Source organism: Rhinatrema bivittatum, chromosome 2 (genome assembly GCF_901001135.1).
Source record: "Rhinatrema bivittatum chromosome 2, aRhiBiv1.1, whole genome shotgun sequence".
Taxonomy (NCBI): domain Eukaryota; kingdom Metazoa; phylum Chordata; class Amphibia; order Gymnophiona; family Rhinatrematidae; genus Rhinatrema; species Rhinatrema bivittatum.
In genome coordinates this window covers 732,324,215-732,349,446 of record NC_042616.1, presented here as the reverse complement: position 1 = coordinate 732,349,446, position 25,232 = coordinate 732,324,215, and the positions used below count along the sequence as shown (strand labels likewise).

General features: G+C 42.1%; 1 protein-coding gene across 3 annotated transcripts in view; it reads right to left on the bottom strand.

The window, feature by feature from the left end:
• OXR1 (oxidation resistance 1) overlaps positions 1–25,232 on the bottom strand; it is a 1,217,970-nt gene that overhangs the window by 356,054 nt on the left and 836,684 nt on the right. For all 3 annotated transcript variants that reach the window (XM_029591868.1, XM_029591869.1, XM_029591872.1), the window contains one exon: positions 22,742–22,855. In XM_029591868.1, the coding sequence (XP_029447728.1) occupies positions 22,742–22,855 (114 nt within the window). The remainder of the gene's footprint in view (positions 1–22,741; positions 22,856–25,232) is intronic.

Below are 25,232 nucleotides of genomic sequence, written 5' to 3'. Positions count from 1 at the left end.
TGATGAAACTATTAGTATAGCTGCGATTAAGAAAGTTTTGTACAAGTTCCTGGAGGAAAATTCCATTAACCATTATTAAAGTGGTGGTGGAGAAATCTGTTGCTTATTCTTGGGATAAGTACCTTGGAATCTATCTTCCACTTGGGATCCTGCCAGGTATTTGTTACCTGGATTGGCCACTGTTGGAAACAGGATATAGGGCTTGATGGACATTTGGTCTGATCCAGTATGGCAAGTCTTATGTTCTTATAAATCCACCTCGAAATGGAGGTAAAGGAATGTGGGAATACATATTCTTCAGATTGAGCATGAACATCCATTCTCCCTTCTGGATGAATGGCAGAAGTGTGTTGAGGGAATTCATTTTGAATTTCTCTTTAAGAAATGCTTGTTCGGACCTCTCAGGTCCAGAATGGGCCTCAATCTCCAAATTTCTTGGGGATGAGAAAATATCGGGAGTAAAAATATTGACTATGTGCTGAAATGCAGGGACCTGGTCTTAGTGATACTATAGAGCAAACAATGAGGAAGAGATGGAAGCTGGGAGAATTGCAAATGATATCTAGCTATTTTGAGAAACAAGAGAATGGTTGGTAGACTTGCGATGTGATCAAAAACACTCCGTCCGGGTTTAGGATGGATCTACTGCATCGCTTTTGGTTGACACCATTCAAACTGCCATAAGCTGCTGCTGTGTAGGAAGAGCAGGAAGAGGTATCTCTGAAATTACGGAAGAGGCGTATTTAGTAATATGGTCTCTTAAAAGTGTTGAACAAACGCCTTGCAGAAGACAGTTAGTCAGGTCCTGTCGAGAGGGTCTGGACTGCAATATTTTGCTCTTTTATTTGTGCTACTCTTTCCATTAGCTTGCCTACGAATGTGAAGGATAGTAGGTGAGTGAGCCCTCTGTGTTGCAGTATAGTTGGAGCCTCGATAGTAATCCCAAGAGGCCTACACAAGTAGCTAGTGTTTGCGCCCTGTAGCAGGACAGTCTGAAATTTCATCTTTACCAGCTGCCTCCTCTGCATGTTAAGCCCTTAGATTCTGGCAGTTGGCATGACTTTGGCGTGTCCCTAGGGCGATCAAGATAACTGAAATCCAAAGGCACACAGAGGTCAGAGCAGGCAGCAGACTAACAGTCAGGTATAGGCCAAGACCAGGGAAGGCAGCTAGTCAGATTGGTCAGGTCCAGGCAAGGGGTCAGGTCCAGGCAGCAGGCAATCGTGGTTAGATCCAATCAAGAAGTCATGACCCAGAGAGTCAGGCTAAGGGAGGACGTAGACACACGGTAGACACTGGATGAGATGAGAAGTTCAGGACAAGGAAGGCTGGATGAAGACAGCTGTACCAAATAAGGCTGGATGAAACAAGAATGGAAAGCAAGGCTGGATGAAGCAAGGCTAGAAGACAAGCCACAGGAACAGGAACACTGGCAAATTGCACTGTAAAGCAGGAGACCTGTTGCTGAAGCGTCTGATACTCCTTCACTAGGAGCGTTAAATAGTGGGTTGCTGGAGACGTCATCGAAGGTAGCCGCTTTCTTCCCATCAGTGGCCCTTTAAGAGGGAAGATGTCGCGTACACGCGGACCTATGGGAGGCAGCAGTCATGGTGGCATCCCATGCCACAGAGTGAAGTCCATCTGTTGGCTGTATCCACTGCCACCTTAGTGCAGTCCAGCTGCTAGTGGCGTTGCGTCAGGGATGGTGTTGGGGTTGAGTGAGGTGGTTATTGGGGCCATCATGCGAGCCGCCAACTGACAAAAAGGTGTTACCTAGACAATGAACATTTTCCAATTTGTCATGAACTTCATCATGGAGGCCTACTGACTCTCAGCCAAACCATGCATCATGCTCTGATAGAAGCCATTGAGGTATGTGAAATAATATCAAAAGATTCAAAAATTGAGCAAAAATAACGATGCATGCATTCTTCCACATCTAAAAGCAGCTATAGATAATTCCCATCTTACATATGTTGAAGGAAGGGTTTTAAATTCTGAATACAATTGAGCAGGTTTTGCACCATGTAGAACTAAGGAGCTAAAATCCATGCCACCAGTATGGAACTTTGAAAAAGCAGAGTTGCTTACCTGTAACAGGTGTTCTCAGAGGACAGCAAGTTGTTAGTCCTCACACATGGATGACATCAGGTGGAACCCTGATACAGAAAATGTGTTCACCTTGGTGCAAATGGGGCCTGGGAAAGAATATTGGCAGGAAGATTGACTGGTTAAGATGGAAATCCATAACCACCTTATGCAGGAACCTAGGGTGTGTACACAAGGCTACCCTGTTGTGATAAAATTTAGTATAAGACGGCTAAGTCACTAAGGCCTGGAGCTTACTGACCCTGTGCGCTGAAGTGACTGCCACCAAAAATATGACCTTCCAGGTCAGGTACTTCAGGTCATAGGTTTTGCAGCAGCTCAAAATGAGCTTTTTTCAGATGAGCTAACATCACGTTAAAGTCCCAAGACATAGTGGGATGCAGTGGGAGGCTTCAACTGAAATAGGCTGCACATGTAATGTACAGTTATAAGCTGTACAGAGATGGACATACCATCTAAACCACGGTGGTATGTGCCAGTTGCATTCAGATGAACTCTAACGCATTGGTTTTTCAAGCCAGCCTCCGATAACTGTAGAAGGTAATCAAGCAGTTTTGTGTAGGGCAGGGGAATGGATCTAGGGTTTTCTGCTCACACCACATGGAAACCCTCCTCCACTTCAGTCCATAGGACTTTCTAGTGGAAGGCTTTCTAGAAGCCAACAAGACCTGAGACTCATCTTCTGAAAGAACAAGCAGCTGCAGAATCAACCTCTCAACATCCAGGCCGTGAGCGACAGGGCATGGATATTGGGATGCTGCAGCCTGCCCTGATCTTGTGTGATGAGATACAGGGAAGTCCCCAGACTGATCAGTTTCCAGATGGACAACTCCCACAGGAGTGGAAACCAGACCAGTCTTGGCCAATGAGGGGCAATGAGCATCACAGTCCCTCTGTCCTTGCAAAGCTTCAAGAGAGTCTTCCCCACTAAGAGAATCTGAAGATATGCATACAGAAGATTCTTGCCCCAATGACACACAAGGGTGTCCAAAGCTAGTTTGCCATCTGACCTATATGGGGAGCAAAACCGAGGCACGTTCCTGTTGCAGGGGGATGTGAACATATCTATGTTTGGGCTCCCCAAGAAGGCGGAATATCCAATTCGCTACCCTGTGGTCCAGGGATGACTCATGAGAACTGAAGGCTTGATTCAGCCTTTTTTCTACCATGTTCTCCGTCACAGCCAGGTACACGAGGAGGACAGGGCCCATGACCAGATCTGGCCTGCTTCCTGGCATATGATGTACAATCCCGTTCCTCCCTGCTTGTTGATATATCACATATCTACCTAGCTGTCAGTCTAGATCATAACAAAGCCCATAGCACATACCTGCTCACACAAAGATCCAGGAAGTTGATTTGACAAGAGCATTCCTGAGTTTACCAAAGACCCTGGGCACTGAGCCCATCTATATGAGCTCCCCACCCCAGGATAGATACTTCCATATTTAGGACAATTTGACTGGGGAGACTCCGAAATGAGATTCCCTGTTCCAGACTGGAAAGAACCCACCAAAAGGACAATGAGTCCTGAAGAGACAGGGTGACTCGGATGCAATCATGGAGGCTGAGTAGCCTGGCACAACTGTGACCTCAGGGTCCATTGGGCTCTATGCATGTGTAAATGTGCCAAGGGAGTAACATGGATGATTGTGGCCATATGGCTCAACATCCTCAACATGTGCCAGGCCAACACCTGCTGGTTCTGTTGAATCTCTGCCACAATGGTCGCCACGGCGACAGCCCTCTGGCAGGGAAGAAAGGGCTTGGCCTAAGCTGTGTCTAGCAGGGCTGTAATGAAGACTAATTGAGGTGATAGACTGAGATAGGACTTTGGGTATTTGAGAATGAACTCTAGTGACACCAACAGCAGAATGATCAAGCACATGGACCTGATGGCCCCCACCTGAGCGTGCTCTAGACCAGCCAATTGTCCAGATACAGCAAGACATGCACTCCCAGTCTGCGTAGGTGTGATGTCATCGCGGCCAGGCATTTTGTGAAGACTCGTGGTGTGGACATGACCTCGAACGGCAACATTCAATACTGGAAGAGCTGTGTTCTCACCACAAACTGGAGATACTTCCTTTGAACTAGGAAGATCCTGATATGAGTGTACACGTCCTTTAGGTCGAGGGAGCATAGCCAGTCCCCCTTTTTTTTTTTTTTTTTTTTGCAAAAGAGGGAACAAGGAGTCCAGGGAAACCATCTTGAACTTTTCTCTTTTTAAAAACTTGTTCAAGGCCCTTAGGTCTAGTTTAAGATGGAGTCCTCCTGTTCTCTTTGGAATCAAGAAATACCTGGAGTAGAATCCCCACCCCTTTTGTCCTGGTGGTGCAGGCTTGACTGCTGTTACCATTAAGAGGGAGGAATGCTCAGTTTGTAGTACCTTCTGAAGCGCTACCGGCCCCCAGTGTGGGCACAGAGGGCAATTTGATAGGACACCTAATAGATTCAATTCATACCCTTGGCAGATGATTGATAGAACCCACTGGTCTGAGGTTTCACTGGACCACTGGTTCACAAAGAACTGCAGCCTGACCAGAGGGTCCATTGTTCTTGGTATGCGCAACTGGCTTACGCTTCCCTAAGGCCCAGTCAAAACCCCATCCCTGGAATTGACTGACAAGCTGGCTGGGGTTTGGGGGTTCTCCATTGCCTAGGTCAGCTGCGGGAGCCCTGATAGTGTTGATGGGAGCAAGGAGGTGGAATACAATACCTCTTCTGTGAAAGAAAGACTTCCCAAGCCCCTGTCTTGACAGCCTCCTGGATGAGGACAATGGGTCCAGCATACTGAGGAGAGTTGCTTGAGGTCCTCAAGTTGGCCCACAGCATCCCTCACCTTATCTCCGAATAGATTCTCTCCTGTAAATGGCATATCAGCAAGTCGTACCTCTGGTTGGAAATCAGAGGCTCACAGCAATGCCATTCTGCAGGTGCCGATTCCTGCTGCAGAGACTCTTGATAGTGTTTTGAAAACATTGTATGTCAAACAGACCTCGTGCTTTCCGCACTCCAGACCCTTGTGTACAAGCAACATGAGGGTGTCTTGCTACTGTTGATGCAGCAGCTCAGCCACCTTCTGCACCTGTTTTCCAGATGTCTCGTGAGTACTGGTTCATGTAAGCTGATAGGCAGCGATGCGGGCAATAAGCATGGCGCCTTGGAACACTTTCCTCCAAAGAGCTTCCATTACTCTGTGGTCCTTTCCTGGGGCGCCGAGGAATGGGTCTGAGAGCGCTTGGCCCTCGAGAGTAGATTCAACCACCACCAACTGGTGAGGCAGCTGATGCTTATCTAATCCAGCAACCTTCTGGACGAGGTAGATCCTGTCCGCCTTCTTGTTAACGGGAAGTACTGTGGGGGGGTGGGCCCATATTCACAGCAGCAACCTCTTAAGGATCTCGTGTACTGGGACTACTACAATCACTTTAGGAGGCTCCACGAACTGGAGGATCTCAAGCATTTTGTGCCTGGCATCCTTCTCTGTCAAAAACTGAAATGAGATGGCCTCTGCCATCACCCTCATAAACCCCGTGAATTTCAAGTACTCTCAGGCAGGGTATTCCTTCATTCATTTGGAGAAGAAGGATCAGACAGGAGACCAGAGTCCTTGAAGGACTCAGTCGTATGATCTGCCCTGGGGTCAAAGGGATCCTCATCCTTACTGTGTGCTACAGGGGTACAAGGACCTAGGTGCTCTGCCTTCATCCAGAGGTGCAGGCACCGGTAGAACTGGATGGGCATCTCTGCCAGCCTAGGCAAGACAATCCTCCTTGGAGGAACTGGCAACGAAGACCGTATTGGTAGGGGGACGGCCTCTGTGCTCTGCTGTCCTGGGAACCAGCTCCAGCTGGGTCAGTAACACACTGATGAGCTCACTGAGCTTCTCCAGAGAATGGGTGGCAAGGGGTCCGGTGCCGTCTGTGCCACAGGACCGAAGCCCTGCAGCGCCCACCTCCACCAACCAGCTGGACTTGGTGCTCCAGCTCCTCTTCCAACATTGCCAATGCAGACTGGGAGGAAGAAGGTGTAGCAGATCTTCGGACCTGCAAGGGGAATGATAACTGGCACCAGGACTGGTTGAGACCATCGCAGACCCACAGCACCAACAGAGGATGTGCTCTCCTCACCACGGGATCGCTTCAGAGGCATCACAGCAAAAGCCAATGCATCCCTGTGTCCGGCACCTTAACATAAGAACATAAGAAAATGCCATACTAGGTCAGACCAAGGGTCCATCAAGCCCAGCATCCTGTTTCCAACAGTGGCCAATCCAGGCCATAAGAACCTGGCAAAGTACCCAAAAACTAAGTCTATTCCATGTTACCATTGCTAATGGCAGTGGCTATTCTCTAAGTGAACTTAATAGCAGCTAAGGGACTTCTCCTCCAAGAACTTATCCAAACCTTTTTTAAACACCGTTATACTAACTGCACTAACCACATCCTCTGGCAACAAATTCCAGAGTTTAATTGTGCGTTGAGTAAAAAAGAACTTTCTCCGATTAGTTTTAAATGTGCCCCATGCTAACTTCATGGAGTGCCCCCTAGTCTTTCTAGTATCCGGAAAGAGTAAATAACCGATTCACATCTACCCGTTCTAGACCTCTCATAATTTTAAAACACCTCTATCATATCCCCCCTCAGCCGTCTCTTCTCCAAGCTGAAAAGTCCTAACCTCTTTAGTCTTTCCTCATAGGGGAGCTGTTCCATTCCCCTTATTTTGGAAGCCCTTCTCTGTACCTTCTCCATCGCAATTATATCTTTTTTGAGATGCGGCGAGCAGAATTGTACACAGTATTCAAGGTGCGGTCTCATCATGGAGCGATACAGAGGCATTAATACATTTTCCGTTTTATTCACCATTCCCTTTCTAATAATTCCCAACATTCTGTTTGCTTTTTTGACTGCCGCAGCACACTGAACCAATGATTTCATGTGTTATCCACTATGACGCCTAGATCTCTTCTTGGGTAGTAGCACCTAATATGGAACCTAACATTGTGTAACTTTAGCATGGGTTATTTTTCCCTATATGCATCACCTTGCACTTGTCCACATTAAATTTCATCTGCCATTTGGATGCCCAATTTTCCAGTCTCACAAGGTCTTCCTGCAATTTATCACAATCTGCTTGTGATTTAACTACTCTGAACAATTTTGTGTCATCTGCAAATTTGATTATCTCACTCGTCGTATTTCTTTCCAGATCATTTATAAATATATTGAAAAGTAAGGGTCCCAATACAGATCCCTGAGGCACTCCACTGCCAACACCTTCCACTGAGAAAATTGTCCATTTACTCTTACTGTCTGTTTCCTGTCTTTTAGCCAGTTTGTAATCCACGAAAGGACATCGCCACCTATCCCATGACTCTTTATTTTTCCTAGAAGCCTCTTAATTTATATCCTCTCTAGACACAACTCCATGTTTTACTTTATTAGCCATGTATTAACCCTCAATCTGCATCTCCTTGTTAATTTGCCAATACATAGAAACATAGAAATGACGGCAGAAGAAGACCAAACGACCCATCCAGTCTGCCCAGCAAGCTTCACACATTTTTTTCTCATACTTATCTGTTTCGCTTAGTTCTTTGGTTCTATTTCCCTTCCACCCCACCATTAATGTAGAGAGCAGTGATGGAGCTGCATCCAAGTGAAATATCAAGCTTGATTAGTTAGGGGTAGTAACCGCCGCAATAAGCAAGCTACACCCATGCTTATTTGTTTTATCCAGACTATGTTATTCAGCCCTTATTGGTTTGTTTTCTTCTCCCCTGCCGTTGAAGCAGAGAGCTATGCTGGATATGCGTGAAGTATCAGTTTTTCTTCTCCCCTGCCGTTTGAAGCAGGAGAGCTATGCTGGATATGCGTGAAGTATCAGTTTTTCTTCTCCCCTGCCGTTGAAGCAGAGAGCTATGCTGGTTATGCGTGAAGTATCAGTTTTTCTTCTCCCCTGCCGTTGAAGCAGAGAGCTATGCTGGATATGCATTGAAAGTGAAGTATCAGGCTTATTTGGTTTGGGGTAGTAACCGCCGTAACAAGCCAGCTACTCCCCGCTTTGTGAGTGCAAATCCTTTTTTCCACATTTCCTCTTACTGTTGAAGCTTAGAGCAATGTTGGAGTCGCATTAACCGTGTGTATGTTTATTGAATAAGGGTATTATCTCCAGGCAGTAGCAATCATTCTGGCGAGCCACCCACTCTTCATTGACGGCCTCTTGACTTTATGGATCCACAGTGTGACCCCTGGTTCTGCTGATTTTTTTCCCGACGGAAAAGGTTTGTCATTGTCTTTGGATCATTAAAACCTTTCAAGTATCTGAAAGTTTGTATCATATCACCTCTGCTCCTCCTTTCCTCCATATTTAGATTCTTCAATCTCTCCTCATAAGTCATTTGATGAAGACCTTCCACCTTTTTGGTCACCCTTCTCTGGACCGCCTCCATCTTGTCTCTGTCTCTTTGAAGATACAGTCTCCAGAACTGAACACAATACTCCAGGTGAGGTCTCACCAAGGACCTGTACAAGGGGATAATCACTTCCCTTTTCTTACTTGATATTCCTTTCGCTATGCAGCCCAGCATTCTTCTGGCTTTAGCTATCGCCTTGTCACATTGTTTCGCCGACTTCAGATCATAAGACACCATCACCCCAAGGTCTCTCTCCTGCTCCATGCACATCAGCCTTTCTCCCCCCATCGAATACAGTTCATTCTGATTTCCACTCCCCATATGCATGACTTTGCACTTCTTGGCATTGAATCTCAGCTGCCATATCTTCGACCACTCTTCCAGCTTCCTTAAATCCCGTCTCATTCTCTCCACTCCTTCCGGCGTGTCCACTCTGTTGCAGATCTTAGTGTCATCCGCAAAAAGACATACCTTACCTTCTATCCCTTCCACAATGTCGCTCACAAAGATATTGAAAAGGACCGGTCCCAACACTGATCCCTGTGGTACACCGCTTAAAACCGCTCTCTCATCAGAGTTCCATTTACCATCATACATTGTCTTCTGTCCGTCAACCAGTTTGCAATCCAGGCCACCACCTCAGCACTCACTCCTAAGCTTCTCATTTTATTCGCCAGTCTCCTGTGCGGGACAGTGTCAAAAGCTTTGCTGAAATCCAAGTAGATGACATCGAGTGCTCTTCCTTGATCCAATTCCTTGGTTACCCAGTCAAAAAAGTCAATCAGATTTGTCTGACAGGATCTTCCAATGGTGAATCCATGCTGCCTCTGGTCCAGCAATTCTCCCAACTGTAGATACTTCACTATTCTCTCTTTCAACAGTGACTCCATTACTTTTCCCACCACCGAAGTTAGGCTAACCGGTCTGTAGTTACCAGCCTCTTCTCTGTTCCCACTCTTGTGAAGTGGGACCACCACCGCTCTCCTCCAATCACTCGGCACCGCTCCCGTTTCTAGGGATCTATTGAACAGGTCACACAGTAGACCCGCCAGCACATCTCTGAGCTCCCTCAGTATTCTGGGATGAACTTCATCAGGCCCCATGGCTTTGTCCACTTTCAGTTTCACCAGCTCTTCCCATAAATTTTCTACTGTAAATGGAGTTACATCTACTCCATTCCCCTCCAGTTTCTTGTTAACTAGTGACGGTCCTTCTCCAGTGTCCTCTTTAGTGAACACAGAACTGAAGTATTCATTTAATATTTCTGCCATTTCTTCGTCTCTCTCCACCCATTGATCCTTTCCACCTTTCAATTTCAATATACCACTTTGAACTTTTCTCTTTTCACTGATGTATCTGAAAAATGTTTTGTTACCACTCTTTACCTCCTTGGCAATCCTCTCTTCCACTTGACTTTTTGCCATCTTGATTAATTTCTTTGTCTCCCTCAGTTCTACCAGATATTCTTCTTTGTGCTCCTCCTTTTGGGATCTTTTATATTTCTTGAACGCTGTTCTTTTAGCCTTTATTTTGTCAGCCACCTCCTTTGAGAACCAGATAGGTTTCATTTTTCTTTTGCTTTTCTTTACTTTTCTAACATATAGATTAGTTGCCTTGGTAATTGCTCCTTTTAGATTGGTCCACTGTTGATCCACATCTCTCTCTTTCTCCCAGCCTTTTAGTTCTTCCTCCAGGTACTTCCCCATTTCATCAAAGTCTGTGTTTTTGAACAGCAAAACTTGGGTTTTTGTGCTTCTTTTCCGTGTCCTTTTCGTGATATTAAACCATACCATTTGATGATCACTGGTGCTCAGGTGGGCACCCACCTGGACGTCTGAGACATTATCTCCATTAGTGAGCACTAAGTTGATTATAGCTCCTTCTCTTGTGGGTTCCATTACCATTTGTTTGAACAAAGCTACTTGCAGGGCATCTACTATTTCTCTACTATTATTAGATTCTGCAGATGGGATTTCTCCAGTCTACATCTGGCATATTAAAGTCTCCAACGATCACCACTTCTCCTTTCTTTCCTATCCTGTGGATGTCTTCAACCAGATCTCTGTCCAACTCTTCCTTTTGGTTTGGAGGCCTGTAAACCACTCCAATAAAAATGGATGCCCCATCTTTTTTTAAGTCGGCCCATAGAGCTTCTTCATTGCCCCATCTTCCTTGCAGCTCAGATGCTTGGATATTGTTTCTGACAAAGAGCCACTCCTCCCCCTTTCCTATCCTCTCTGTCCTTCCTTGACAAGTTATAGCCTGGTATTGCCGTATCCCAGTCACGAGATTCCATAAACCACGTTTCCGTGACAGCAACAATGTCCAAGTCCGCCTCCACCATTAGGGCTTGCAGATCTGGGATTTTATTACCCAAACTACGAGCATTTGTGCTCATAGCTTTCCAGCTTTCTTCGTTCAGGTTACTGCTGTTCCTGGACTCCTTTTGTGACCTATTTAGTTGAGTTTTGTTATCCACTTTTCTCTTTGCATTTCTGCAAGGGAAGAGATTAGTGCCTCTGATGACAGAGTCATCCATCAGCGTGAGCTTTTTTCTTTGGGTTCTGATCTGGAATTTCTGTATGCATTGGGTTTTTTCTCTCTTTTCCCGATAACACTTCAATCTTTTTCTCAAGGACTTCTTCAGAATTTAATACAGAGAAGGCATTTTGTACTTGTTGCACTTGATACAGTGTGTATCTCCGGAACACATGTCTTATTCTACCAGAGCCCACTGTAATACTTTTTAAGTTCCTTAATGGCCTGTGTGAGTGGGGGGATAGAGTTGTGGGCTGCACAGCTTTCAATAATGGGTGTCTGTGGGTTACAGGTCTTATCCTACCTGAGCCCACAGTAAATCTCTTTTTTCTTGAGTTTTGGTTATTCAGTGGTAAGGGGAAATTATTTCCTGAATAATGTACAGTGGCTGAGACTCTCTTTATTGAAGCTAATTCAGCTTTAAAGTCATCCAGCTCCTTTTCCAAGGTAGAGAGTTTTGAACAAAAGGGGCAAGCCGTAAGCTTCCATATGATTACCCTCAATATAAAGGCTCCACAGCAGTTGCATTGAATAGTACTCATTTAGGTAAGTTATTTGATTGGTACACCTAAGGAATAATCAATTTACTAATTTATCTTGTTGCCAATTATGAAGTTAGGATGACTACATTAGAAATACAAACCTAGGGGTGGGTGGGCAGAGGGGTAGGGTGGGAGGGAGTTAAACAGTTTACACCTAGGTCAAGCTGTATACTAATATATAGAGGAACTGGTCTTCTAGCTAGTAAATGTAAAAGATCCCACAGTACTTATAACCCAATATGAAACAGTTTACATCAAGCATACTTATGTATGCTTGATCTCCCTAAAGATTGTTATACTCTTTTGTATATTCGCCAAGTTCTGCCTTTCCCTTTGTTTATTGTATTTTCCCTATTGTTATAAGTTAAATGTAAACAGATATGATGTCTCGACGAATACCGGTATAAAAAAAACTTTAAAAAAATAAAAAAATAAATACATGAGGGACTTTGTCAAAATGCCTTCGAAAATCAAGTACAACTACATCTACGGTCCAACTGACTCCCTCACAGGTTTTCTGCTTCGGATATATTTAAAAAGCTTTTACCTGTGAGTTTTTGCCTCTATGGCCAACTTCTTTTCAAATTCTCTTTAGCCCTGTCTTATCAAATATCTTACATTTAACTTGCCAACGTTTATGCACTTATCCTATTTCTTCTGTTGGATCCTTCTTCCAATTTTTGAATGAGATCTTTTTGCTTAAAATAGCTTCTTCATCTCCCCTTTAACCATGCCGGTGGTAATCGTTTTGCCTTCTTTCCACCTTCTTATGTGTGGAATACATCTGGATTGTGCTTCTAAGATGGGTATTTTTTACATGACCATGCCTCTTGCACACTTTTTTACTTTTGTAGCTGCTCCTTTCAGTCATGCATATGGGGAGTGGAAATCCAAATGAACTGTATCGATGGGGGAGAAAGGCTGATGTGCACGGAGCAGGAGAGAGACCTTGGGGTGATAGTGTCTAATGATCTTAAGTCTGCGAAACAATGTGACAAGGCGATAGCTAAAGCCAGAAGAATGCTGGGCTGCATAGAGAGAGGAATATCAAGTAAGAAAAGGGAAGTGATTATCCCCTTGTATAGGTCCCTTGTTGAGGCCTCACCTGGAGTACTGTTTCAGTTCTGGAGACCGTATCTCCGAAAAGACAGAGACAAGATGGAGGCGGCGTCCAGAGAAGGGCGACCAAAAAAGGTGGATGGTCTTCATCAAATGACTTATGAGGAGAGATTGAAGAATCTAAATATGTACTCCCTGGAGGAAAGGAGGAACCAGAGATGATATGATACAGACTTCAGATACTTGAAAGGTTTTACTGATCCAAAGACGACAAACCTTTTCAGTCGGAAAAAAAATCAGCAGAACTAGGGGTCACGATTTGAAGCTCCAGGAGGAAGACTCAGAACCAATGTCAGGAAGTATTTCTTCACGGAGAGGGTGGTGGATGCCTGAATGCCCTTCTGGAGGAAGTGGTGAAGACCAGAACTGTGAAGGACTTCAAATGGGCGTGGATAAACACTGTGGATCCATAAAGTCTAGAGGACGTGAATGAAGAGTGGGTTGGCTCACGGGAATGACGGCTACTACCTGGAGATAATACCCTTATTCAGTAAACATACACACGGTTAATGCGACTCCAACATTGCTCTAAGCTTCAACAGCAAGAGGAATGTGGAAAAAAGGATTTGCAGTCACAAAAAAGTGGGGAGTAGCTTGCTTATTCACGGCAGTTACTACCCCAAACCAAATAAGCCTGATACTTCACTTTCAAGGCATATCCAGCATAGCTCTCTGCTTCAAACAGCAAGGGGAATGAAGTAAGGTGGAATCTATATACAGGCAACAACCAACAAGGACTGAATTACATAGTCTGGGTAAACAAATAAGCATGGGTGTAGCTCTCTACATTAATGGTGGGGGTGGAAGGGAAATAGAACCAAAAGGTTACTAAGAGCCAAGAGTAACAGATAAGTAGGAGAAAAAAGAAAAAAAAGTGTGAAACTTGCTGGGCAGACTGGATGGGCCATTTGGTCTTCTTCTGCCGTCTTTTCTATGTTTCTATGTTTCCCTTTTGAAAGTTTAGCACGAGAGCCGTGGATTTGCTAACTGTCCCCCTTCCGGTCATTAAATCAAATTTGATCATATTATGATCACTATTGCCAAGCGGCCCCACCACCGTTATCTCTCTCATCAAATCCTGTTCTCCACTGAGAATTAGATCTAAAATTGCTCCCTCTCTCGTCGGTTCCATAAAGCTATAATTTATTCCATCCAGGAACTTTCTCTCTCTAGAGTGTCCCGATTATATATTTACCCAGTCAATATTGTTGTCCTTAATAGATCTGATTATGAGGCCGAGGCTCTGAGGCAATTGGGGGACACCTCTTTTTATACACCACTGTCTATAGATCCTACGGAATCTTTACTGCTCGAAATTAAATCTCTGGTACAAATGGCTTTAGATGCACATATTATTACAAATAAGGAAGCCAAATTTTTGGTGACCACTCATCCTGTCAAGCCCTTTTTTTACACCCTGCCGAAGGTGCATAAGTCCCTGACATGCCCACCTGGTCGCCCCATTGTATCCGGCATCGGATCCCTACTGGAGCCATTGTCTCAGTTTGTGGATGTTTTTTTAAGACCCATGGTACCTCATATTAAGTCTTATGTGAGGGATTCCTCTCACTTAATTTCCATCTTGGCCCAGGTGGAGTTCTCTCAACCTGCGATGTTCCTCATAACTTTGGATGTGGTATCACTCTACTCCAACATTCCACAACATGAGGCTCTTTTAGTGATTGAGAAATCCTTGAACTCCCGCCCTATGCCACATCGGGTTACCACCTCTTTTTTAATTCAACTCGCAGAGATTGCCCTAACAAAAATTGTTTTCCAGTTTCAGGACAAAACTTACCAACAAATCAAGGGGACCGCAATGGGGGCGACGATGGCACCTAGTTTAGCATGCCTATATATGGATGATTTCGAGACATCCCATATTTACACCTCAGAGTGGTCCCAATTCATCCATACGTGGCTCCGCTACATAGACGACGTGTTTATTATTTGGACGGGTACAGATATGCAGTTTTTTATTTTTTTTGGATTGGGTTAACTATCAATCCACATATTCAATTTGATTTCAATAATCATCCCACACAAATATCTTTTCTGGACTGTTCTCATTACTTGGACAGTTGACCATTTTGAAACCTCCCTATTCCGCAAAAACACGGATCGTAATACCTTACTTGCTTACAGTAGTTGTCACCCCAGAGGCTCTGCGTGACAACATTCCTACGGGACAATTTTTAAGACTCCGTCGACTCTGTTCTGACCGTGCTGACTTTCTTGTACAAGCCCAGCACCTGACTGCCCGTTTCTTAGAGAGGGGTTATCCATCCAGGGTTATAAAAAGAGCATTTAAGAGAGCTCTCTATACGCATCGTGAATGGTTGTTCACATCTTCCACTGATGATGTTGAAACAACCCTGAACTGTATTCTCCCCTTTTCTGTGGTTGGAAGAACGATTGCTACAATGATTAAAAGACATTGGTCAGCCCTTCTCTTAATGATTTAATGCGGGGGGTCACTAGCTTTACCTTCAAAAGAGGCACGAATTTGCGGGACCGTTTAGTGCACACAGTGGACCAGTCACCGTTCCACGACTTACCAGAGGTGGGCAACACTCCCCTTGTGGCCATTGTACGATGTGTCAACACACAGAAGTATGTACAGAATTTACACATCCCCAGACAGGTCGGGTATTTAAATTATTTTCCAACACAGACTGTACCACCAGGGGGGGAGTGTATGTAGTGAAATGTCCCTGCCCGCTATTATACGTGGGTACAACTTCCCGCATGATTAAGACTAGAATTATAGAACACTGTAGCAACATTAGGTCTTCCAGAGTCGATGAGCCTTTAGTTTCCCATTGGCTCCAGGCCAGTCATCCGATTGGTGCCCTTTCTTTTCTAGTATGGAGGTGGTCTCTATAGCCCTCAACGAGGGGGAGACTATGCTGGGATCCTCGGTCGAAAAGAGCAACGTTGGATTTTCACTTTGAATACAGTATCTCCTAATGGTCTTAATAAAGAGATAGAATGGCACTTGTTCTATTAATTAATCAACATATGTGTCAGTAGGCCCGTCACAGCATCTCGCGAGGGTTGTTCCTTCGCGCCTTTTTTGTCTTTAAATGGCTGTCAATGTCAAAGGACGCTTGCGCTCCTAGGGTGAATCTTAAAATAACATTCAAAGGTATGTTGTGAAGTGTCTATATTTTTCGTTTCACTTGAGAATTGCAGCCTTGTATGTCCTATTGTTTATAAATGTTATTTTATTGTAGATTATAAATTGCTGTGGGTCCATCCCGATGCAGCTCCCGCGAAACACGGACCGTGTCGGGGGGACTTTAAATCCTTCTCGATTGTATTTAAATGGAGTTGCCTGATTTTCATAAATGAACTGTGATCCTTGATATTGAATAAATAACTTTGAATCTTCAATGGGAATATATACTTTCTTGCACCGATTGAACTGGGTAATTGAAGTCTCCCATTATTACCCGCACTACCAATTTGGTTAGCTTCCCTAATTTCTCTTAGCATTTCACTGTCAGTCTCACCATCTTCACCAGGTGGACGGTAGTATACTCCTATCACTATAGCCTTCCCCGACACACAAGGGATTTCTACCCATAAGATTCAGTTGTGTATTTAGTCTCGTGCAGGATGTTTATCCTGTTGGACTCTATGCCATCCCGGACATAAAAGCACCACACTGCCTCCCGGGTTCTCCTCTCTGTCACTGCGATATAATTTGTACCCCAGTATAGCACTGTCCCATTGGTTGTCCTCCTTTCTTCTGAGAAATAATGTGGCTTATATGTGTTTTAACAAACCCGCTGAAGTTGGAGACTCTACCTCTGCCGGAGCAGAACTATGGAGACCGTCAGCGAAGCAGCTGTCTGCAATTGAAAGACTGTTACTCTCCCACCTTACATCTAGCCGGCTTGACTGGCTTCGTCCCTGCCTACGTCATCTCTAAGGGACGCCACCTGCTGTCAAAAGCGCGGCGAGACCGCGGGATACTCAATTGATCTTATGACATTTGGCTCACCCGCTGAAGTTGGAGACTCTACCTCTGCCGGAGCAGAACTACGGAGACCGTCAGCGAAGCAGCTGTCTGCAATTGAAAGACTGTTACTCTCCCACCTTACATCTAAGCCGGCTTGACTGGCTTCGTCCCTGCCTACGTCATCTCTAAGGGACGCCCCCTGCTGTCAAAAGTGCGGCGAGACCGCGGCGCCGCGTGACGAAGGAGCGTGACAAAGGGCGCACGCCCCTTTGTTAGCCCCTTCGTTAGCTCCTTAGATAGCGCCGGACTTTCATACCTTGTACTGCATCTATTTTTTAGTGAGAGGGTGTTATTTCAGCTTCCCCGTTCCACTATGGAGAAAATCGAGACTGTGACCGGCTATGGCAAGTATGGCCAATATTTCATCTCAAGCACCGGTACTTACACGTGAATGTGTATAGGCCTCTTTTAATACACATTCCTTAATAACTATGCTATCCACTGTAGGTATTTCCGATGTTAACTTTCTTCTATTGTAATGCACAATCTATCAGGCAAAAAAACCCCCATCTTTGCGGATTTGCTTAATGACAAACAACCTGATTACTTATTAATAACTGAATCATGGCTCACGGACTCTGATTCGGTAACCATAACACAGTATTTGTTTTAACTGGCTATTGCGCTTTTTCGGTTACTCGAGCGGGGCGTTAAGGGGAGGGGAGTATTAGCACTTGTCAAAGATTATCTCAAAACCTATAAGTAAACTAATTTCCAACACTGACCCATTTGAATCCTGGTACTAAATACCAAGCATTTGAATGTGATTTTAGTATATTGTCCGCCTAGATCACTACATTTATATCTAAGTTCCTGGAGATTATTTCTTCTTTATCTCTAAACTTAGTCAAAACTATTCTTATAGGCAATTTTAATTTGCAAATTAATAAAGATTCATATTCCTCCATTACCTCCCCGTTTTTAGACGCCATGCTGGGCTTAGGTTGGCTCCAACTCATTTACGAACCCACCCATATCAAATGAAACACTTTGGATTTAATTTTTTATAACCCGTCATATGTGAATATCTCAGCAGCTGACCTAAAAAATCAATCAGTTCCATGGTCAGACCACCATCTGATCTTATTTTCCGCATCTATTCTACAGAAAAGTTTGAATGTTTAAAGTCAACAAAAAAGAAGCGGAAAACCATAGTTCCCTGAAACCTTTTTAAATATATTTGCAGAAAATATGCCTACTGAATTGGCCCAAGATATAGATAAATCTATGGATGACTGGAATTTAGCCATTACAACTCTCTAGATATGGTCGCACCATTCAGATCTACAATTGACAAAAAACCTCAAAAGAAACCTAGTCTTCCATGGTTTAATAGTAAACTACAAGGGTTAAAAATATCTTTAAGAAAAAAGGAACGTGGCTGGTTAAAATTAAGGAACTTTGAATCAAAGAGTGATTTCTGCAATATGTTAAATGCTATAAGAAGGAAATTAACTTAGCTAGAAAGAGGCACTATGCTGATAAAATAGCACTTGCGAACAATCCAACCACTCTGTTTAATATAGTGAAATCACTAACAGCAGACCACTCATCAGTAACCCCTGAAATCACAGACGATACATGTGACAAAATAGCCAAATTTTTTCAGAATAAAATTAATACTATATCTTGTGAATTTGCCTCATTACCCTACCCAAACTACAGTCATTATGCAGTTAACTCTGAATGGACAGATTTTGATACTGTCATTCCTTTAGCTGTCCAAAGGATAATAAGTAAACAAAAGATATCAAATTCCCCCTTAAATCCATGTCCTGGCTCTTTATTAAAAACTATTGTAGAGCAGTACCCGGAACATCTGTGTTTGATAATAAATCAATCTTTAAAATCAGGAAAGTTTCCCACAGCATTGAAACAAACTTCTATCTTGCCCATTTTTAAAGAATAAATCCTCCTCTTTCCTAGATTTCTCTACTTTGAGACCTATTGCCTCGTTATGTACACTAGCCAAATTCTGGAGTCAGTTGTTTTACACCACCTCAAAGATTATTTATCTGAATTTGATTTGCTTAGTCCTAATCAACACGGATTTAGGAAAGGTTACTCTACAGAGACTTTGCTATTATCTTCTTTTGATACTTTTCTAAGAGGATTTGATTCCTATAAAGATTTTATGTTATCTTTTGGATATCTCTGCGGCGTTTGATACGCTGGGACCATAAAATACTGTTTACGATCTTCAACTTATCGGCATAAAATCTACGGTGTTAGAATGGTTCGAAAGTTTCCTGTCCAATCGTGTTTGTCAGGTTAATATGGGTTCTTGTTCATCTCAAAAATACATTCAAAGTACAGGTGTCCCCCAAGGGTCCTCATTGTCACCAATTTTGTTTAATATTTATCTCTTACCATTGTGTCGAATTTTGGCATCACTGAATGTTCAATTTAAACTTTATGCGAATGATATCCAACTCTTTATTCTTTTCAAATCCTCTTGGTCTGACATTTTGATTTCAACTATACATTAGTACCATAGAAAAATGGATGTCGCACAATCATTTGAACCTGAACAAAAGAAAACCGAAGTACTGTATCTCAGTTTTATATCCGATTCATCCAATGCTCCTCCATCTAGCATACATCTGGGTAACGATGTTATCCAGATTACTAAAGTAGCGCAGAATTTAGGAGTTTGGATAGACACTAATCTATCCTTAACTCAACACATCTCTAAAATTGTCAAGAACTCTTTTTTTCAAACGACATGTTTTAAAAGCGTTTACAGCCTTTACTATTCTATCAAGACTATCAATCAGTCTTACAAGCGCTAATTCTGTCAGGCCTAGACTATTGCAACGGTTTATATATAGAGCTACCTGAATCCACTATTAAGCCTTTGCCAATTGGTTTTGAATTCTGCTGCAAGACTTCTTACAGGCCACACCTTTTAAGTCAGCATATTACACCAATTCTATATAAGCTGCACTGGTTACCTGTTAAATACCGTATTCAGTATAAAATATTATGTTAACTCACTCCTTGTTAAACACGTTGACTCCACTTGGTTATGCACTACGCTACTGTATTTACAAACCTCACAGAGAACTCCGATCAGCGTGGTAATAAAACCTATTAGAGGTCCCCTTCTGCAAAAAATGCGGCACTAAATGTGACCAGAAATAGAGCGTTTTCAGTCGTAGGCCCCCATATTGTGGAACGCTTTGCCCGACCCTTTAAGGCACATATTCAATCGGAAGGAGTTTAAAAAGCATTGAAAACTCACTTGTTCAAGTAGCATTTAAGGACATTGAGAACACTCCATAGCATGTAGGCTTTTAGTTGTATCCCTCTTTTAGAAATCTTAGAATTTTTTCTAGATTTTGATCCATACCAGTATTTGAACTTGTGTTGTATCAGACTAACTCTTAATTGCAGCCCAGTGTTTTATTTATTTCTACTCTAAGTTTTTTTTAAAGTATTAATAGCCAATTTTCTTATACTATGTCATCTTATTTATTTATGTTATTGATAATATTATTATTATTGTATTTGTATTCCCGCTTCATTTTATTGTTATGTGTTTTCTACTGAAGTTTTATCTGGTTTTTAATTTGCTTTGAAATATTGTAAACCGCTTTGGTCGGCATTTATTGTTGGTAAAACGGTATATAAAAATTATTAAATAAATAAAATAAATAAATATATTGTAAGTGATATTTATATGCAACTACTGTGGTGCTAACCAAAAAACTGTTCAAAAAATCTAAGTCACTTGGAACCCATATGGTATTAGATCTACTGTAACATGCCATGAGCTTGGCTTGCAGAAATCCATGAGAAAACAGACTTACAATACAAAGAATTTTCTTTGCACTAACTGCCAGCACTCAAAAGAGTAACAACCCAACCTATAAAAAGGAAAAATAGACCGTAAAATACTAATATACCCCGATTAGGAAAACAGAGCAAGCCAAACTGTTACATGCTAGCAGATATCTCACCTTAGTTTCACATGCAGAAACACAAACAGACTCAAATTACAGAATGAAGAGTCCATAAAAAAGAAACAGATAAAACTTGAACTGGAAACTGCAACAAGCAAAGTTCTTGTATGCAGTGCAACAATGGAAAAACAAAAATAGTACATGTACACAATGTTTCTCCAATATGTAATTCTTCAAATCAAAACATTTACATGGCATCAAGACCTTCATACTAGGCACCTGAGATAAATACCTTTGTTTTTCTTACCTATAATCGTCTGTATCCATTAGTTGTTCATAGGATTTCTGAACTTAAAAAAGCCCCACTGGAATCACTGCAGGGCATTAGGAGGATAAGGAAGATGCCACAGCCCTGCCAAAATCACCATCAGGGCCGTAGGAAGAGGAGGAGCACTGCAGCCCCAAGAAGTGGATGTATTGGCTGTGAAGGCTAAAGGAGACTGATGCTTCTACTCGAAGAGAGAGACGTGAACGTGTGGACAAAGTTTGTGTGCAACAATCCTATTATGACAACCTGTATGTTGGCTTTTCCATCAGCTTTATCAGTTTTTGTCACCCTTCTCTGTACAATTTCTAATGTCCACTATGTATTTTTGTGATGAAGTGACAAGACCTGCACCATACTTGAGGTGCAGTTGCATCACAGATCTATCCAAAGGCATTATGATATTCTCAGTTTGTATTCTTTATTTCTTCAAAATAATTCCTAACATTCTACTTGCCTATTGACTGACGCATACTGAGCCAAAGATTTCATTTTGCATACTGGAGCCAAAGATTTCAGTTATTGTCTCCACAAAGACTCTGAGGTCTTTTCCAGGGTGGTGACTACTAACACGGCAGCCAGCATCAAGTACTTGTTAGGATTAATTTTCCCTACATGCATACTTTGCCACTTGCCCACATTAAATTGCATCTTCTGCCATTTAGAATTCCATCTCCTAGTCTTGCAATGTCCTTCTGCAGTTCTCCACAATCTGTTTGCCATTTTAATGATTCAAACTTTTCTGTTATCTGCAAATGTGGTCACCTTACTCATTTCTTTCTCCAGACCATTTAGTGATATGCTAAATGGTACAGGTCTCAGAAAAGACCCCTGGGGAATTGAACTAATGACCTTTCTCTTTTCAGAAAAGTGACCATTCCATCTTTTATCCAGGTTACCAATCCACATTGTCAAATACTTTCTAATAATCCAAATATGCTATAACTTAAAATATCAAAATGCAGAGAACTATAATATCAAGGCCAAAGATAAACTTAGAAGAATGATGAACAACTAATGAGAGATGTAAAGTATCTAAAGACAACACAATGACTAATATGTGAAAAATGATTGAAATAGAACGTATGGGTCACAAGCTATTGTCCTAGACCTTTAGTTAACATATACCAGAGAATCACAGTAGATGTGTATCTATACTAATCTCTGTTGTGTTGACATATTGAATTAATTGAACTTTTGTAAATCATGTGATATTCATTTAGAACAATGGGTATATAACATTTCTAAATAATCAATCAACTGGCTCACCTTTGTCCGGATATTATTTAAACCTCAAAAAAAAGGGTAGTAAATTCACAAGACAAGATTTCCTTTTGCAAAACACCATGACGTCTCTCCCCCATTAATCATTTTCTACTTATGTGGTTAATAATTTGATTTTAAGAATAGTTTCAACCATTTTGCTCGGGCAAAGATGTCAGGCTCACAAGTCTATAGTTTCCTGGAGTCTTTTTAAAAGAATTGGTATCACATTGGCCATAGTCCAGTCCTCCTGCAGTCTCTCAAATTTTCCTCCTATCTGTTCTCTCATCGATTTAAAAAAACAAACCAAAAACCCAAAAAACAACAAAAACTGAAAACCAATGAATCACATTCTAATTTTTACTGAACATGGAGTCAAAACACTTGGGCTGAAATACAGTGGTCTTCAACAATATTAAACTGTGTATGAAGTGTCATTACCTCAAATCTGCTAATGTCTCTTATCTCTGTAAAATACTTTGACTGTATACTTACTGTATCCTTTTCAAATTCCACTTCTGAAGAGGTTGGCGATAATGGACTTATTGGACTAAGAGAAGGAGAACTCTCTACGCTGGACATGTAATCTGGATCCGGGACAAACAAAAGCTATGAAAGAATTTAAAAAAAAAAAGGAAAAAGGAATACAAATAAATACATTACTTCATTCAAATAATTTTCCTTTTATATTAGGCAATATTTTACTGTGACAAGATCAGTTTAACACAATTAATATATGTAACATTAATCTTATATACCACAATTATTTAAACATAAAATGCTGGTCTCAATTGACTAATTACATTTGATTTCTGAAGAGGAAATAAAAACTAAATTAGTATCTATCAAAGCAAATGCATAGAAATTCATAAAAACATAAGAGATTCCCTAGGACTACCATATCTACAGCAACTCTATTTTTCTTATTCTCGGAGGACAAAGCAGGATGAATAGTCCTCACAGCTGGGCGACAAAAGCCTGGCCAGTAAGGATTACTTCATAGTTTCTGGAAGCTTTTGGAATGTGTGTGCTGTCCTGTGTTGAGGATATCATGCAGGATCCCCGTCAATGCTAGTTTTTTCATGGAATCGAATGGTCAAGTGGTTTTCTCTCTGTGAAAACATTTTTCCAATTGTGTTTTTGTCGGTCACGGGTTCTCTTGTTTAGTCTTCTTTCACTCTCTTTAGGTTCACTAAGTACATTTTATCATTCCAGTTAGTTTTCTTAAAATTTTCATATTCCACTGAGTGCATTAGTATCTGTATATTGAACAGAATCTGTCAGGATTTTTTGTAACAATTTTGTCTCATTCATTTTTCTGTTGACACCCTGGAAGAGAAGAGAGCCAGCAGGTTCAACTGCCCTCAGTGCAGATACATTGTACCTATTATGGATCCCCAATTAATCATGTATCTGCTCTGCATATCTTCTCCGATCTTTTCCAAACAAAAAAAAAATAATTTCTTCAAATTGGTCTTTGAAATAGAATCAGCTGATCAATTTCCTAATCAAAGAAGTCTCCCTAACTGTAGTATGGATGCCATATGTTTCACTGATGTATGCAGTAAGTCAAGAGAGGCAGCAGCCAAATTTGATGCCCCCCAACTCTAAGCATGCAGCAGTTTCCATTTCCTTTCTATTGGCCTCCTTGAGATCTTCTTGGACATGTTGAGACAAGTGGAAACTAGATCTTGCGACAATACAACTGCACCCCGTAATATCGAGAGTCATACTCGCTTGCCTCAAAGGTTTGCTTTGACACTGACTATCTTCCTGCCTGGAGCATCCTTTAATGTGGCTCTACTTTCCACAGGAATAGTGGGTTTGCTTGGTTTACTGAATACACCAAAGCATCCACTCTTGGAAACCTAAATGTCTCCTTTTGTTGGATCAAGATGGGATACAACTTAGCCAACATGTGCCCTCCTTTGAATGAGCTTCTTGAGAAATCCTTTCCAAAGCAATTAAATCCTGGATGGCCAGGTGCAAAGGAAAAGTTTTTTAGAGGGCTTCCGTATAATAATCGTGATAGGATCCACTGTGGAATAATTTGTTTCCTCCTCCTTATCCACTATATTCAGCTACCTTTTAGTCCTACTTGACCTATCAGGAGGCCTTCGACACAGTAAACCACTCAATCATGCTTGACCGTCCTCCCGAAAACTGATGCAAAAGAAAAAACCCTACAATGATTCTCATCCTATCACAAAGAACCTACCAAGTGTTTGATCAACGACACCCTCTCAAAGAAAATAGACCTTGACACCAGAGTTCCCCAAGGCTCCGCCCTATCTGCGACACTCTTCAACATTTATGTGCTCCAGATATGCCACTTCCTCCCAAACCTGAAACTGACCCACTTCATATATGCGGATGATATACAAATATTAATCCCAATACACAACACGCTGGAAAACACCTACAAAAAAAAACAGCCACTTACCTCACCAAAATAAAACTACTAGCCAACATGAAACTCATCCTAAACTTCGATAAGACAGAAATAATCATACTGGACAGAAAGAACAACGCTCCTCAACTACCACCTCTCAACTTAATGAACCAAAAAGCTGCAATCTCACCTGTCACTCATACCCGCAACCTAGGAGTCATAATTGACAATGAAGTATCCTTCAAGAACCACATCACTTCTAAAATCAAAGACTGATATCCTACACCATCTAAAACCTTTCCTATCCACTAACGACTTCAGAACAGTTCTCCAACTATTCATCTTCTCCAACCTGGACTACTGCAACTCCCTGCTATTCAACTTACCTCTCACCACCATCCGACCACTCCAAATACTCCAAAATACAGCCGCCCAGAATACTCACTGGAACTAAAAAACCATGATCACATTACTCATACACTTATTTCACTACACTGATTCCCAATAAAATTCAGGAGAGAATACAAAATACTATCCATATTACACAAAATAATATACGAAAAACAAACAAACTGGCTAAGTACATCTATAAAA